We start from the raw sequence: 14,536 nt of genomic DNA, 5'->3' as shown, positions 1-14,536 counted from the left end.
TAGGAATCATGTGACCTGAATCAAAGAATACAGCATCATTAACATTCCTCTTTCTCAGTGTCATTGGTCAGTTTTGAGGCTACTTGGTTTTATTTAAAGTTTTGTTTCATTAAGGTACTTATTTCATAGACCAGATATGTTTTGTGGAAATGCTTTTAGAGAATTAGGGTTCAACAAGGTGCAGTAATATGCATATATATTTAACATTAACACATGTAGACATGAAATTAATTCTGTTTGGAGATAATGGGTAGATAGATCCCTGAGAATGTTTCCTTTATATCATTGGTATTCTGTATCTATCATGAGGTACGAGCTTGACTGGCTGTCATCAAAATCTTCACTTCCACAACATGCAGGGAAATATAATTGGTTTTGCAGTCTTGTATACAGCAAGCTCAAGGGCTCTCTGTATTTTATTGCAGTTGCAGTTGCAGTTGACTGATGGAGATTAATTTTATGCTAATCAGTGTAAATGTAAAACTTGGTTTTAGGTGGTACTTAGTAAAGACTACTGATGCAATTTGTTGATAAAAATAAGTTTGGTTTTTTTTTTTTTTTCATGGTTAAGCAGCCACGTTGGAATCTGAAAAATGAATACATTACTTCTGACAACTTGTAATACTTACGGTGTTCTTCCAGCCACCACAAGACATGCTGCTTCTGATTTTGGAAGACATGGAGAAAATATCTTGTAAGCTGACTCCATGTAAACTCTTTAAAGCATCAAATTCTTGAGGTACTGATATTCTTAACACCTTATCAGTGATTCTTCAAATATTTTAGCACCTGTCTGTAAGCTTTGCTCAGGTGTCTTACTTAAGGAAGTGGATATACATGTCAAAACAAAACAAACAGTTGTTTTCTGGAGACTCATGTAAAGAGCCAGACATGTGTATTGTACAATCAGATCCAAATGCAGCACCGTAATAACGTCTAGCTCTGTTTGCAGTGTACTCCTCTGCCTCTTGATTTGGGAGGATCCTGCTCAGTATTTGACTAGGTTTCCATTAGAAAATACCATCATATTAATTTCATAGCTAAATGAAAATTAGTATGGAAGTAGAGAAAAATCCTATGACAAAACACAGCCCAAGTCCACCCTATAAACAGTAGTTAGGCTAGACAGTAGTTAGGCTAAAACAGTAGTTAGGCTAGACTGGTGGTACTAAAGGTCTTTTTTGGGTATCTTCTTTTGATAATGAAAGATGAAATGTTCTTTAACTCATAAAAACATCCCTGGCAGCAAATCTGTAAAATTATTTCAAGGTCTTGTATAAATAATCAAATATTTCTATTACATTCCAATTACCATATTAATAGGTGCTATATGTGGTGTTACAAAGCTGAGATTTTTTTTTTTTAATATAAAAATGATTTGAAAGTCCAACTTCAATCATTGCCAGTCTTTTATGATATCTGTGTTTGGAGGAACCTTAGCTTCCTTGTAATGCTTGAAGATTTATTATTATTATTGTTTATTCATCACCTTCTTAACTTAGCTTCAGTATATCAACTTTCTATAGCAGACCACATTGATTAGTGTTTTTTAAAACAATTTGACATAAGTATTTGGCAGAGAGAGTTGGGTAGCATATGCAGTGCATTATCACTATACATTTTAGCTGTTGACAGTGACAGAAGTAAACTGACATTAATGCATGTTTGATAAGTGATACTGCTATTACCAATGTCACTTTTAACATCAACTGCTCAAAACATTGACCTGTGATTCTTGATTTGATGTTATTAATAAATTTGTTATGCGTTAACATACATATCACATTGAATTCTTCATGACATTTTCCTTGACAGTAATATGATTATTGCATATTGCTTCAGTTCACTTGTTAATATTGCCCTTAACATCTCCTTCAGAAGGCAAGGCAATAATCTTTTAATAATCTTTTTTTTTTTTTTTTTTTAACCATAGATGTGCTCAGTATTTATTGGTTTGGATATGAAATGCCTCAAAGGTAAAATTTTCTTATGAGATACTGTCATACAATTAATTTCATTGGCAATTGAAGATGTTGCAATCAGATTCAACATCATTCAAGGCTTTTTCCTCTTTCAAAGAGACCAAATCCATTTTGAATGTTTCCATCAGAATTAAATACCTATAAAGTATTTTTGCTGTTGTTGAAACTGGATTTGTGGTATTACTTATGTAATGGCTGATGTATCTTTAAAATGTGCTGATCAAATGATCACTATTTAAAGTTGGTTAGGAGATGCTAACTTCCAGAAGTGAAATCTGGTATCAAAATAGTAGGCAGATTTAACAGAGATGTTTTGGAGAAAACACTGCAAACTGTATGACACCACAAACTACAGGAATTCAGAGTGAATGTGACTGGCATGGACTCTGAATGGATAGTGCGACTCTGAGCTGTCAGGAATTCATTTGTTGCACAAATCCATGATGACTTAACACTCTAAGTCTCACTGAAATTGATTTGGCCATCGACTTTTAACTTACCTTCAACATGTGGCTACTACAGAAGTATGAAGTAAGCGAGGGATTTTCTCAGGAGCAGAAATGATCAAGGGCAAGAGACTTGAAGAGAAAAGATTTTCTGTGAGATCTGAGAGTTGGCTACTGGGATTTGTGAGTCATTTGGGGGTGGAAATGCAGGGCTCTTAGTTCAGTGTTGCTTACACAGGGGTCACTTGGGTCCATCTGCAGCAGTCACCCAGGAATGTTATCACCCCAAAGCCATGGTAGGGAGCTGCCTGAGGGGGCCATCAGGAAAAGCCAGCTTTAGAAAAGAGCCTAAATCCTGCTGGCCCTTAAGAGCAGTAAGCATATGATGCAGGGCCATGGGGAAGCAGGTCGCCTTGTTTAGCATTCTCAGCTGTGACTCCTTCCAAATTTAGGCCTCCAAACTAGATATCAGTTTCCTACAAGAATGAGCCTATAAAGACTGCTATGCTGGATCAGCCAGGGTCCTGTCTTGTCCAGTCTTGTGTCTCAGGCAGTGCCTGAGAGCTGATGCCTAGAGAACAGTATGAGAACATGGCAAATGCTGTGAATTGAGCTCAGATCTCTTAATTTGCAGAAGAATTACAATACCATATAACCGTAGGCACAGAGTATGTGAGGGAGTTCCTCCTAATGAAAGTCTTTCATGTCATTTAAATAATTCAATACACACTGGGCTGGAGCGAATATGAGACAGAATTTGCTATCTATTGTCCAGGACACATGTTCAGAATTTGGGATAAGCAGTATCTAGTCTTGCTCCAGTTCTGAACTCACACTTTATGTAAAGCAGGATCAGTGTGACAGAGTAAACTGTATCATTCACCCTCAAATGGCACATAAGGGAATGCTTAAGGGAATTCACATGGCAAGCAAGGAAGTCTATTACCCAAACAGAAACGAGGACATGGCTTGATGGTGCAAGTGACAGATGGTCATGGAGGTTGCACAGAAGCACGCTGAGCACCCCAGGATGTGGCAGAGAGCCCAGGCTGTGCTTGGGCCGTAACTACTCCAGCCTGAGCATCCCACCTCTTTATACGGTTCCTTTAGTGCAGGTCTGAAAACAAGTCTTCTAATCTTCCAGGAGACTTTATCTAGAAGACCAGTTTGTTTCAAGAGGAAGAAACCTCCTTCATTCACTGTCCTGGTATTCACTACCAATACAAAGATTAGCAGACATCGGATGGAACCCATAGGTTGCAGGTTCAAAATGGTTCTTCTTTGCAGAACATGTTGGTGTACTGGGAACTGTGTACCATGAGGCTCTGTAGATGCTAAAAGCCTACTGAGGCTTAAAAATGATGAGGTATGTGCCTGGAAGAAAAACCCACCCGTGACTAGAACTCAGGGAGATGCCACCTGTAATGGAAATGGTTCTGGAAATGGTTCTGTGATTACACTCCTGTCTGAGGGCAAAGACACAGGCACCTCATGTGCACAGCAATTCATAGAGAGAGAATTTACCTGCTTACCCATTTAGGCGATGGATGTAAACAGATCACAGCAATTCCTGCGTTTGTGGACCTAAATTACCCTTTTCATTCCCATGTTTTGCTGACCTTAGCTGCTTCTGAAGTGCCCTAAATATTATGTATTTACACTGATGTTTTTGTAGAATTTCTATCTATTTGTAAAATGAATTCACCTGTACTACTGAATTCCTGCTAAATTTGGTTTAGTTTTTATTTTACTATTTTTTGTTTGTTTCTACACGTTTTTATTATAGGCCTTTTCTTCTTCCTTTTTCTTTCTTTCTTTCTTTTTTTTTGAATGTTTCAATTTTCCTCAGAATTTTCTGCTTTTAATGATAGTATTAGGGTATCCTTCATTCTGAGAAGAATTTAGTTGAATGTTTGAAAATCTTTTACATTGATGGCAAGAACTACCAGCAAACTGACATTTGGTGGCTTTTTCATGCACCCTCTTTTGCTGTTACATAAGTAAATTATTTTCATTGTTCTCTCTTGAAATGATTGGTTTACTTTTGGATACTCTCCTGAAATGTTGTACTTTTTTTTTTTTTTTATTTTAGATTTAATTTTTTCAAAAATCACAGTTATTTTATTGTGGAAAAAATAATGTCTGTGCATTAAACCAGCAAAAATTAGGCTCCCATAAGACCTGTTTGATAACTTGGCTTGTAGATATGGTACTGGTGCTGCTAATGTGTGAACTCAATCTGAACAGAAACAAACAAACAAAAAAACAACCATGAAGCCTTACCAGAGGGTTTGTCTTGTCCACCAGTCACCATCAGGAGTACAGTGTAAAAATATTCTTACCCAGAATATACTTTCTAAGGCACATTTGTATACTAGTTGTTTTAAAGTGATGACAAAAAAAAATCTGAATATATTAGAAGTGATGAAGAAGTGATTAGGAAAGAATTTGATGCTGACTAAGAGATCTCGCAAAGAGTCTCTCATGTTTCAGGCTTGCTTAGGCAGATATGAAAGGTCACAATACTGCAAGTATTCAATTAATACATTCAAACAAGTTATCCCTTTTTAGAAGGGATGCATTCTTACACTGCACAGGGAAGAAGTAAAGGTAGACTACTTAAACAAACCCCATTTTTTTCACTTTTTTTTTTTTGGCAGCTGCAGATGCCCAACAGCTCATTAGTTCACTATCTATACTTCAGCTGAGAGATAAAAACTTTTTAAAATAGACTCACAATCACGTGAACATGCTCTGATAAGCAGAGTTTGGATGAGAAAAACAACTTCTGAAGTGTGTACTTGGGTAGCTATGAGGGTTGAAACAAGCTGATCGTTCAGAATTTGATCTTTTGATGTGAACAGGCGTATTTCTTGTGGCACTGTGCCCTTAACTAGTCTTATGAAATGAAATATATTTTTCAAGTAGGCAGGTGCAAAAATATCACAGCACATTGTATCTTTGCTTTTGTGTGATCTCAGAAACTTTATAAAAATTGACTCAAGATCTAATTTTTTCCTAGGTAATCATAAAAACTCTGGAGTTTCATGTGAGCAAAATCTAATTTGCTTTAATGGGACAAGTACACAGTCTGCTGACATAGCTGTTTGCAAAAGCAGTTCCCAAATTCCTGACACTTTACCTCCACCCACATAACATTCTCCCATCTTTCATTTTACATACACACGCACACAAACACTCTTTCTACAGAAAGCATGTCAAAAGCCTCTTCATCCTGAGTGCTCTGATGAATGTTTGAGGTTCTAATGGAAGTGTAATAATTAGGAAATAGCTTGTGTCCTATGTAGCAGACAAGGAGCTCTGAAGCAGGCATGATTTTGTTCTTTGTTCCAGAAATCCTCAGTGACATTACTTTTGCTGTTGACCAGATCTGCTATGGGCCAGTGCAGCCTTAAATCTTTTGTTGACTTATCACTAGTAAGAAGCCAAAGAAAAACACCTAGCAATTACTTCAATCTATCTGTGACCGTGTGCTTTCCTGAAATGTTTGGATTTGCAAGAAGGAGAGAGGCCTATGAAAATCCTCTTCACTCAGAGAGTGGTGAGGCACTGGAACAGGTTGCCCAGAGAGGTTGTGGATGCCCCATCCCTGGAGGTGCTCAAGGCCAGGCTGGATGGGGCTTTGGGCAACCTGGTCTGGTGGGAGGTGTCCCTGCTCATGGCAGGAGGGGTTGGAACTGGGTGATCTTTAAGGTCCCTTCCAACCCAGGACATTCTGTGATTCTATGATGATGAACCCCTCAGGACAGACACCTCACCTGCAGTCTTCTGGCTTGTTTGTGAACTTCAGGTGAAGCTGTGGGTCGCAGCTGCTTTCTGATAAAAGGCAGGTGCCGATGAGTGTTCCAGAGCAAAAGGTGTCCTCTACAAATCTACCTGAAGCTCCGTGGTTGCCCATCAAATATACATCCTCCCCCCAAGTCCTCAGCTTCAGGATTTTTGTGCTGATTGCTTGCCCTGGCTCTGGGAGGTCATATCACCACCATTACATTCAATTAGTAGGTTTCACATTTCTGGCTAGGAGAAAACTTTTTCTGAAGGAAAGTTTCAACCTTTGGCAGTTTGTTCTGTGATGCTAATCGATGATGACATCTTCCAAAGCTTGTGCTGAAAATCGTGTCTAAGAGAGAGAGAGCTGAAAATAGTTAATTACCTGGTAGGTGGGGCTTCCATTAGTACTGTAGGAAACTTGGAGTAAGTTTCCATCTTGGTCTTCAAAGAGAGACATATTCAAAACTGTTCTGTCCATCCTTCTCAGCGTTTCCACTAGTCAGTCCCTCCTGGCTTCAAGGAACCTTCCAGATTAAAAGTGACTAAAAGCAAATATGTTCTGTTAAAAGATTTTGTTCAAGCAAACTGACTTATGTGGAAGAAAATACTTAAATGAAAAATTCCTGGTCCACTTCAGAACTGCAAAGGAGATGAGATTTCCTATGTATAATGGCAATACAGAGTCAGCTGAGGCAATACTACATGCAACAAGCACAGTGTTTGGCTTCTTCTACTGAACTTAAAGGCAACGTTTTAAATGAATGAAATGTTACCAGCTACCAGTATATCTGGTAATTTCCTACAAGGATCTTTTCTGGGAAGCAGAGAAAAAATAAGTACTTGGTACAAGAGGGCTTTTGAGCCACTTCCAAAGATAACTTGTTTCATTTCCTTAACTTTCCAATTTTTTTCTCACTGCCAACTTCTGGCTAGTTAACAAACAAGACCTAATAGTCAGGGCAGATACAAAATCAGAGACTGGAGCTGTAAGACATGTACCAGATGAGGTAACTGCCTTTTTGATAGACTGCATTTGTTACATAATACATTCCCTTTAAAAGTTAGAGAAAGGGCTTTTCAGAGAAGACTGATCCTGCAGGCACACGTGCTTTGTGTTTTTCTGGAGTGGCTGAGCTCCTCCATTGACCTGCAGCCTCTGCTGCAATAAATAAATACCTTAGCTGGGTAATGTTTGAAAGACTGAGCTTCTAATCACTTTTTTTTTTTTTTCCTTGATGAAACAGCCTTAACCAGAAGGAAAATGAAAAGACAGAATTTGACAGAAATAGTACACTGACAACCTTTTCTTAAATGCATATATAGATATATATATAAGAAATATATATGTAGAAAATAACCTGAAGCTTTAGTAAAAAGCATGCATAACTACAGTTACGTTGGATTGCAGTGGGACTTACAGTGCTAAGGTTTTTAAACTTTATTTTTTTAGTTTGAACCTGGATATGCTTCTATATTTGTAAACCTCTGAAACTGTTCACAAAGCATTAATTATGAAGCTTTTAGATTGCACATTGGTTTGTGCATATAGATGTGAAAACATTGTTTAAAAATGCTTGTGATTTCTTAATATTATTCACAGGAGTTACGTAGTCTCTGGGATAAAGTATGCTAACAAGTTATTTGCTGAAATGTAAGAAGGAGAGTTTTATTAAGTCCAAATCTGTTTATAACCTGTAAATATTCCCACTTGTCAAAACATTGGGTGAGAAAGTAACACACGAGCTATAGGGTCTTTGTTGTAGAATTTAAATGAAGAATCTATATCTGATGTCTTATTTAAGGATCCCTGTTAGTAGAAATCAAAACTTCAAATAATATCTCAAAACAACAAATGGATGACTGAAACACTTCAAGTTTTTTAACTTTTAAATTAACTTCCTCATTTATATAATCTGAATTGCAATATTCATTTCCCTCTGAAATGCAGTTTTCAGGACATGGATGAAAAATAGAAAGCAATCTCTGTTGGTAACAAACTGTGCATATATAATATTATTTTCCAGCACATTTGAAGTTGACTCTAACTTGAAGTTGAGTCTGTTGCATTGAATCAAACTCTTGTGAGCATGCTGATAAATGTTACTTCTCTATTACTAGTAATGACAGAAATAACATTTAGTTGTCATCCAAGATATATTTATGTCCTTTTCAAAGCTAAGACCACATTGAGAAATCACATCCATTTCCACTCAGATCTTAGGTAAAATTTGACTTATTTCAAGTAATGCTCAGCAAAGAACTGTCCAAAGTGATAAAAATAAAAATCAGCATGTCATCTGAAGCTTTGCAGGACTTTCCTCAACCCAGGCATTTTAGAATATAGCAGTCAGCAAGCAACATTCTCCTTGGATCAGCCGGCTCTGCCCTTAGGAGACCGCAGAGTCACCCATCTGAGACCAAAGGAACAGAGGTCTTTTTCAGATGCTACAATAGAATATAAAACTTACAATTTGAAGCATGGGGCATGTGTCTTTACTTTTAGCCTAATAAAAAACATAGTATAGGATAACCAAGACTTAACAACACTTAAACAATATCAAAACGCTAAACTGCGGGACAAGAGGAGAAAGAAAACATCCCATGTCACTTATGTTAATTATGTCTGCTAATGGTAACAGCTTGAAGGTAACCACTTTGCCCTGGTGATGAAGGAGTTTAAGGATCTGTGTGGAATATCTCAGGACTGCTGCCAGAATCAGCCTTGGTAGTACTGAGTGTATTTTCAGGTATTATAGAAAACATGGATTTTTATATGCTTTAAAGCGATTGAAACGTTAAATCTCCCAAAATGCAGTTCTGGCTATAAACTAACTCAATTGCTTCTTTAATCTAAAGCTATGATTATTATCTTCATGTCTTCCTTTGATTGCTTAGAGTGAAGGTGCAACATGAAGTACAAATGTGTAGGAATGAATCTATTGAATCTACACTCTGTCACTACACGAAAAAGTTTTATATTACATCACCACCTGCATTCTTATGCTACATGCTTCTGAAGAAAATATTGCTGGGAAGTAAAAGACAATGTACAGACTTATGTTCATTAAAATTAAATCACCTGCCATTTTTAAAATGCAATGAGCTTTTTCATTAGTTCATAGTGTCTATAGAGACATTCTTATTTATATATTTTCATCTGAAAATCTAAAGTATATTTTGGAAGATAACATTGACAAGGTTTTGCTCAAATCTGGGAGACTCTCCATTAGAAGCCTGGCATCGGTAGCACACTTTCAAGCCCAACACCTGGATACACTGTTTTCCTCACTTTTCTCAAGGTCTGCTTCAGATGTTGCAAACTCTACAGGTGATAACTTAAAGGTAGTTTGCAAACTGGAAATAGAAAAGACAGCGTCTGAGAAGCCTAGCTGAGTTATAAAGACAAATAGAGGAAGGAAAACGTCATTGGTCAGATGTGTTGGCCAGATGTGTTAATAAATGCTGTAATACAAGATGAGTTAGTTGACACTGGAATATAAGGCCAAGAGCATAAGGTTAGACAGAAGGAAAACCTGATTATGAAAGTAAACAGCATAATTTATCTCCCTGTTCTGGCAGGAATATGACTTGCAGGGCAAAATCAGAACTTTACTTTAGGTAAAAATAGCAATCTGCATGGGATCGTCCTAGCTGTGAAGGGCTTCTTGGCTGGACTCCTATAGGAACCTTGATAGATGCCATATTTCATCCCTGGGCAAGAAAACCAAACAAGCAAAAGTTCTTCTAAGTTAAGGCTAGCACGTGTTAATTAGGCATATCTTCATCACCAGAAGTAGTCAAATAGTGTAAGGTGGATGTAACATATTTGCGAACACTTGGTGAAGACTTGGTGAAGAAGTTGTGGTTAGCCATGGATTGCTAGAACATTTTAGAGCAGACAAGGTTGCAGGCACTTGATCAGGGCTGCCCAGGAAGCCTGAGGCAGACCAGGGCATAGAAATCAGTTCTCAACCTGCCTGGATTTGTTGGCTAAAGAAATTATGCTTGTTCTTGGTACAAAATGTACATTCTGCTGTAGAGAATCTACATTCTTTTTCCTACACTCTAAAATATCTGAGGAATGGTGCATGACTATTCAGCTGAGTGATTATGCCAGTGTACAAAACTCAAAATATTTTTTCTTAGTGAAACAAAGTCAAGTTTATAAAATGACAACCCTTCACACAAGCTCTTTTGTTGGGAAAAAAAATAAAAATAAACTGCCTTAATTGGAACAAGTGTAGCTATTCTTCCAAATAGATAAAGTCAGATGAAAATGACCCTGGTGCTGTTAAACATGCAGTATTCTTGATATCTGGGAAAGCTGAAGTTAAATGTTTAAAGACAGCTGCTTTTTAATGATTAGCACTGGAAAGAAAACAAATTCCTAAGTATACCATCCTCTTTTGTGAACGTGTGGAAGAAGCAAGCAGCCATTCAGCTTTACCTTCTTACATGTTTGTAGCTGAGTGCCTGAATAATAATGCTTTGTAGCCAGCATTCTTCTGGGCCCACACAGGCCTACTCAGAAAATAGCTGGTTAAAAGGACCTCTGAAAATTGCTACTGAGAAGAAGAAAATATGAGCTCTTCTTCAGTTTTGTCACACGCATTTCTTCACTGCTGTTTGAAGTTCCTTTTTTATTTTTCTCCAAGCTGTGTTATGGACAGCAGACTGAGGAAGGAGACAGTCAAATTACCAGCCCAGTGAGTTTTATTAATGAAGGACAGGTAAGAATGCTAGTAGATAGGCTCATGGTGATTGTGATTGTTTGTTAAATTGCTTGCACAGGTGACTGAGAGGGTGGTGTGGCTTCTGACATAAAACCTGTTGCTGATTATACATGATGAAATAATCAATTTTTTAATAATCAAAATACCAACTGCCTCCACCTATGATTGGTTAAAAATTTAAAAAGAAAATTTAGTGTCTGAAGATTTCCAAAATATGCTGTGTATCCTTAACCTACCATCAGTGAGAACACTTCTGTTTGGTTCCCTATGGAAAGGAGCTGAGGCATCTGGGCTAACTGGTATTATAAAGCTTTCACTGCTGCCTACTGGAATGGGAGCAGGTAAGCTAGAAGTCCTCAGTCTGATCATATAAGAGTGGATTAAGACTAAGGTTTTAATTTGCACTTTATGAAGTCTATGAAAACATCACTTTTAAAATTTAAATTATCTTTTTATGTTAATTTTATTTTTTATTTTATTTATTTTTTAAACCTTTTTCTGGCTGATCAAAAATCTGACAAATCCAGGTGCTGGGTGGCTTTATGGATCTGGAAAATCATATTTAAGAGTATGTCACGATCAATCACTGAGAAGACTCAAATGTGAAAGCCGTACTATTCTCTTGTCATTGATATGCAGATGCCAGATGTATTTCCTTTGAAAATTTAATCTCTATAGCTCTACATGTTTCCTTATATCCTTTGGATCCCTGCTCCAAAAATGTAGCACCTTAGCAAAAGGAATGCTTAGACACAAGATATTGTGGTTTGGGAAGGGATCTATTGAAAATGTCATGCTTCAGAGATTTAAAATAAATGAAAATGAAAGTTTAGTAATAATGGCAGAGTCTGAACACAGGAGACAACTTGATAGAATCTGTGTTGCCAAGAGCAAATCGCATCAACCTTTTCTTTTCCCCTGTCAGATCAATTACCTTTAAATGAAAAGTTACCTTCCAATTAAACCCAACTTGGCCAAAACGTTTTAACCCTCAAAATACCTTTACAGTTTGCAGATTTCAAAAATGAAAAAAATATATATTTTTAACAAACCTGAAAAAGCTATCCAAAAATCAGACATAATTCTACCATTGTTTAGCTAATAGACAGAAGTAATAGAGAGGGAAAGGAAACTTTTGGTGAAGAAAAGCTCCAGATGGAGCTGGATGTTTGCATTTGGGGGTGGCAGACAATGACAGGAGCTGTTAATCTCAGACAGAGAGAAGAGGCATATCCAAGTCACCCAGAGATAGCTGGTCAAAGTTGGATGATAAGGGTGTTTAGGCTCTGTATTGAAGCATCATGAATAGAACAGTAACTGGAGACTGTCAGTGCTGTTGTGTATGCTGAAATACTGCTAAAGTGGTCTTATAAAAGAGTTTGGCAGAGAAGCATGGAGAGACCCGTCATCCAGCACATCCTCATCAGAGTCCAGGAGGGATTTCACACACAGCTTCTAACTTGGAGCCATTTAAAGCACACCTGCAAAACTTAGCTGTTAAAGGGGGCTCTAGCAGTCCTTCTTCAGCTGTGTTTAAACAAAGCAGGAAAGTAGTTCCTCAAAAATGAGCAGAAACATTACGAAGGTGGAAAATGCTCAGTCTCACCTGTTGTGTCCAAATTACTACCAAGCCTCAAGGGTAGGGTTGAAGACCAGATATCTGGTACAACTTCTGTAAAATAGAGAAACACACATAGTGCTGCAAGAGTTTGTAGGCAATCTAATGGAAGCATTAGCAGTCTAATCATAGAGTTATTATGTTGTTAATTCCCTTTTCTGTGACAGGGGGTCAGTATGGAGGAGGCACTTACCACAAGCAATATTTATCAGAATACATTTTATTAGCCCAGTTATTACTGTTAATGAACGAGGCTGTTTTTATTAACAGCAGGTGGCTGTTCACATGGTGCCTTTACCTGCTCAGCTGTGTCTCTGGTACACTTGCACAGTCGCTCAAGGCTATCTAGCTGGAGACAGAGCTGCAAGGGCAACCCTTTGTACAGTAGCAGAAGGTTGTTCTATGCCTTTGGCTTCTAGGTGAGGTCATGAAGTTACTCCAGGTGACCTTTTTTTTTCTTCTGTTGTGTGTATAACCCCCCCAGTCTTTGTCCACATAGCATCCCACGGCCTGCTGGGATGAGGTCAAAATTACCCAGCTTGTTCACTGATGATGTGACACGTGTGTGCTGGTGGCCTTGGGCAGGCTGGACTGACTCTTGGTATTCTGAATGCATCAGTTTTTGTTCATTCAACAGGACCACTAATCCCCTGAGCCTGTCATTTTGGGAGGGACTTTCATGCACTAACTTTTGTATCTATCATCTGTTCAATCAGCTCCCCCCCCCCCAACCCCATCAGGCCTTTTACATAAATGAACACAAATTCACACATGCACAGGGCTTTTGTGTCAATTACTGGTCCAGTTACAGTGATATTCACAGTTAAAGTTCAAGTGATCTAATTAGTACAGGTCTTTACTAATAATGATATAATTAAAACCTACATATGCTAGCTTTCTCCTTTTGTACCTTTTTTTTTTTTTTTTTCTTTCCTACGTGTTATGACAAACGGTGGGGATTTCTGGTGGAATGGTGGAATTTACTTCTGTGCATTTAACCCACTTTGAGTTATTTTTATATGTTTGCTAACATACATGCTATATGTTTATTTTGTCATTTATCTTTCTTCATTGGCCAGCAAATGCTGTTATATCCAAACTTTACTGTATGTGGTATGTTTTATGATTTATTTTTATTTATTTATTTATTTTTTAAGCTGGATACTGCTTCTTTGTTTCCTTTTTTATCCTTAATACCAGTATGCAAGGTTGCATTCCTGTAGTGAGCAATAACTTATTATTAATGGTTTATGCTTGTAGCCCTCGGGCCCCTATCCTGTACTTGTGCTTTCAAGGCTTCTGCTATTATCTTGTGCTTGTATTTTTGGAGGGCTCTGTTAAAATCCCTTGTTTTTCTTCAATGGCCTTCAAGCTATGGTTTCTGATAACATCTCTTTTATTAACACACATATTCTGCTTTTGGAGTCACTCAGTAGTCCACTTTACAAAGATAATGGTCCATTAGAAGACACAGGGATCCACAGAGGCACTGATGTGATACTGGGTAGCACCTGCTATCAAAATATTTTGCTTACCATGACATCTCTGGTGTGTTACTGAAGTTGCCCTGCAACATCTCGTTGTAAGGACAGCTGCTAAGGTGCTTGTTGGTGGTGGCAGCACCAGATGGGCTCCTCTGGGCTCGATTTTCCCACAGTAGTGGTGGCAGGATGGACAGTGCCCAGCAGTGTGGTGGGGAAACTTCACCACTTGTAGGAGAGGTTCAGTGCTGGCTGAAATCCCTCCAGCCCTCATCTGCTCAGACAGAAATATCTAGGAACTGAAGTGCAGGTGGCTGATGTATGCTACTGTAAAACTGACGTTCCTTGTTAGCATCATCCACCAAGACTGATCTCTCAGCTCTGACAGGCATAAGGAAGGATTTGTATCTATTCCCAAAGCTTGATTTGAAAATGGCACCTGCTTTTGGAAGAAGAAAATAAGGGCAATTACGTCATACACGTT

General features: G+C 38.0%; 1 protein-coding gene across 10 annotated transcripts in view; it reads left to right on the top strand.

Moving 5' to 3' along the window:
- Window positions 1-14,536, top strand: part of MLIP (muscular LMNA interacting protein) — a 111,882-nt gene that overhangs the window by 25,030 nt on the left and 72,316 nt on the right. For 8 of the 10 annotated variants that reach the window (XR_010830556.1, XM_066994792.1, XM_066994793.1 and 5 more), the window contains exon 2: window positions 10,876-10,950. The exons of the other annotated variants lie outside the window; for them this stretch is intronic. Coding sequence is in view for 7 of the 8 variants with exons in the window: in XM_066994792.1 (XP_066850893.1) it covers window positions 10,876-10,950 (75 nt within the window). In the remaining variant the exon portion in view is untranslated. The remainder of the gene's footprint in view (window positions 1-10,875; window positions 10,951-14,536) is intronic. 10 annotated transcript variants of the gene reach the window in all.

This window comes from Anser cygnoides, chromosome 3 (genome assembly GCF_040182565.1).
Source record: "Anser cygnoides isolate HZ-2024a breed goose chromosome 3, Taihu_goose_T2T_genome, whole genome shotgun sequence".
In the NCBI taxonomy this organism is placed as follows: domain Eukaryota; kingdom Metazoa; phylum Chordata; class Aves; order Anseriformes; family Anatidae; genus Anser; species Anser cygnoides.
Note: the sequence above shows the minus strand (reverse complement) of the source record. Positions and strands in the feature narration are given on the sequence as shown.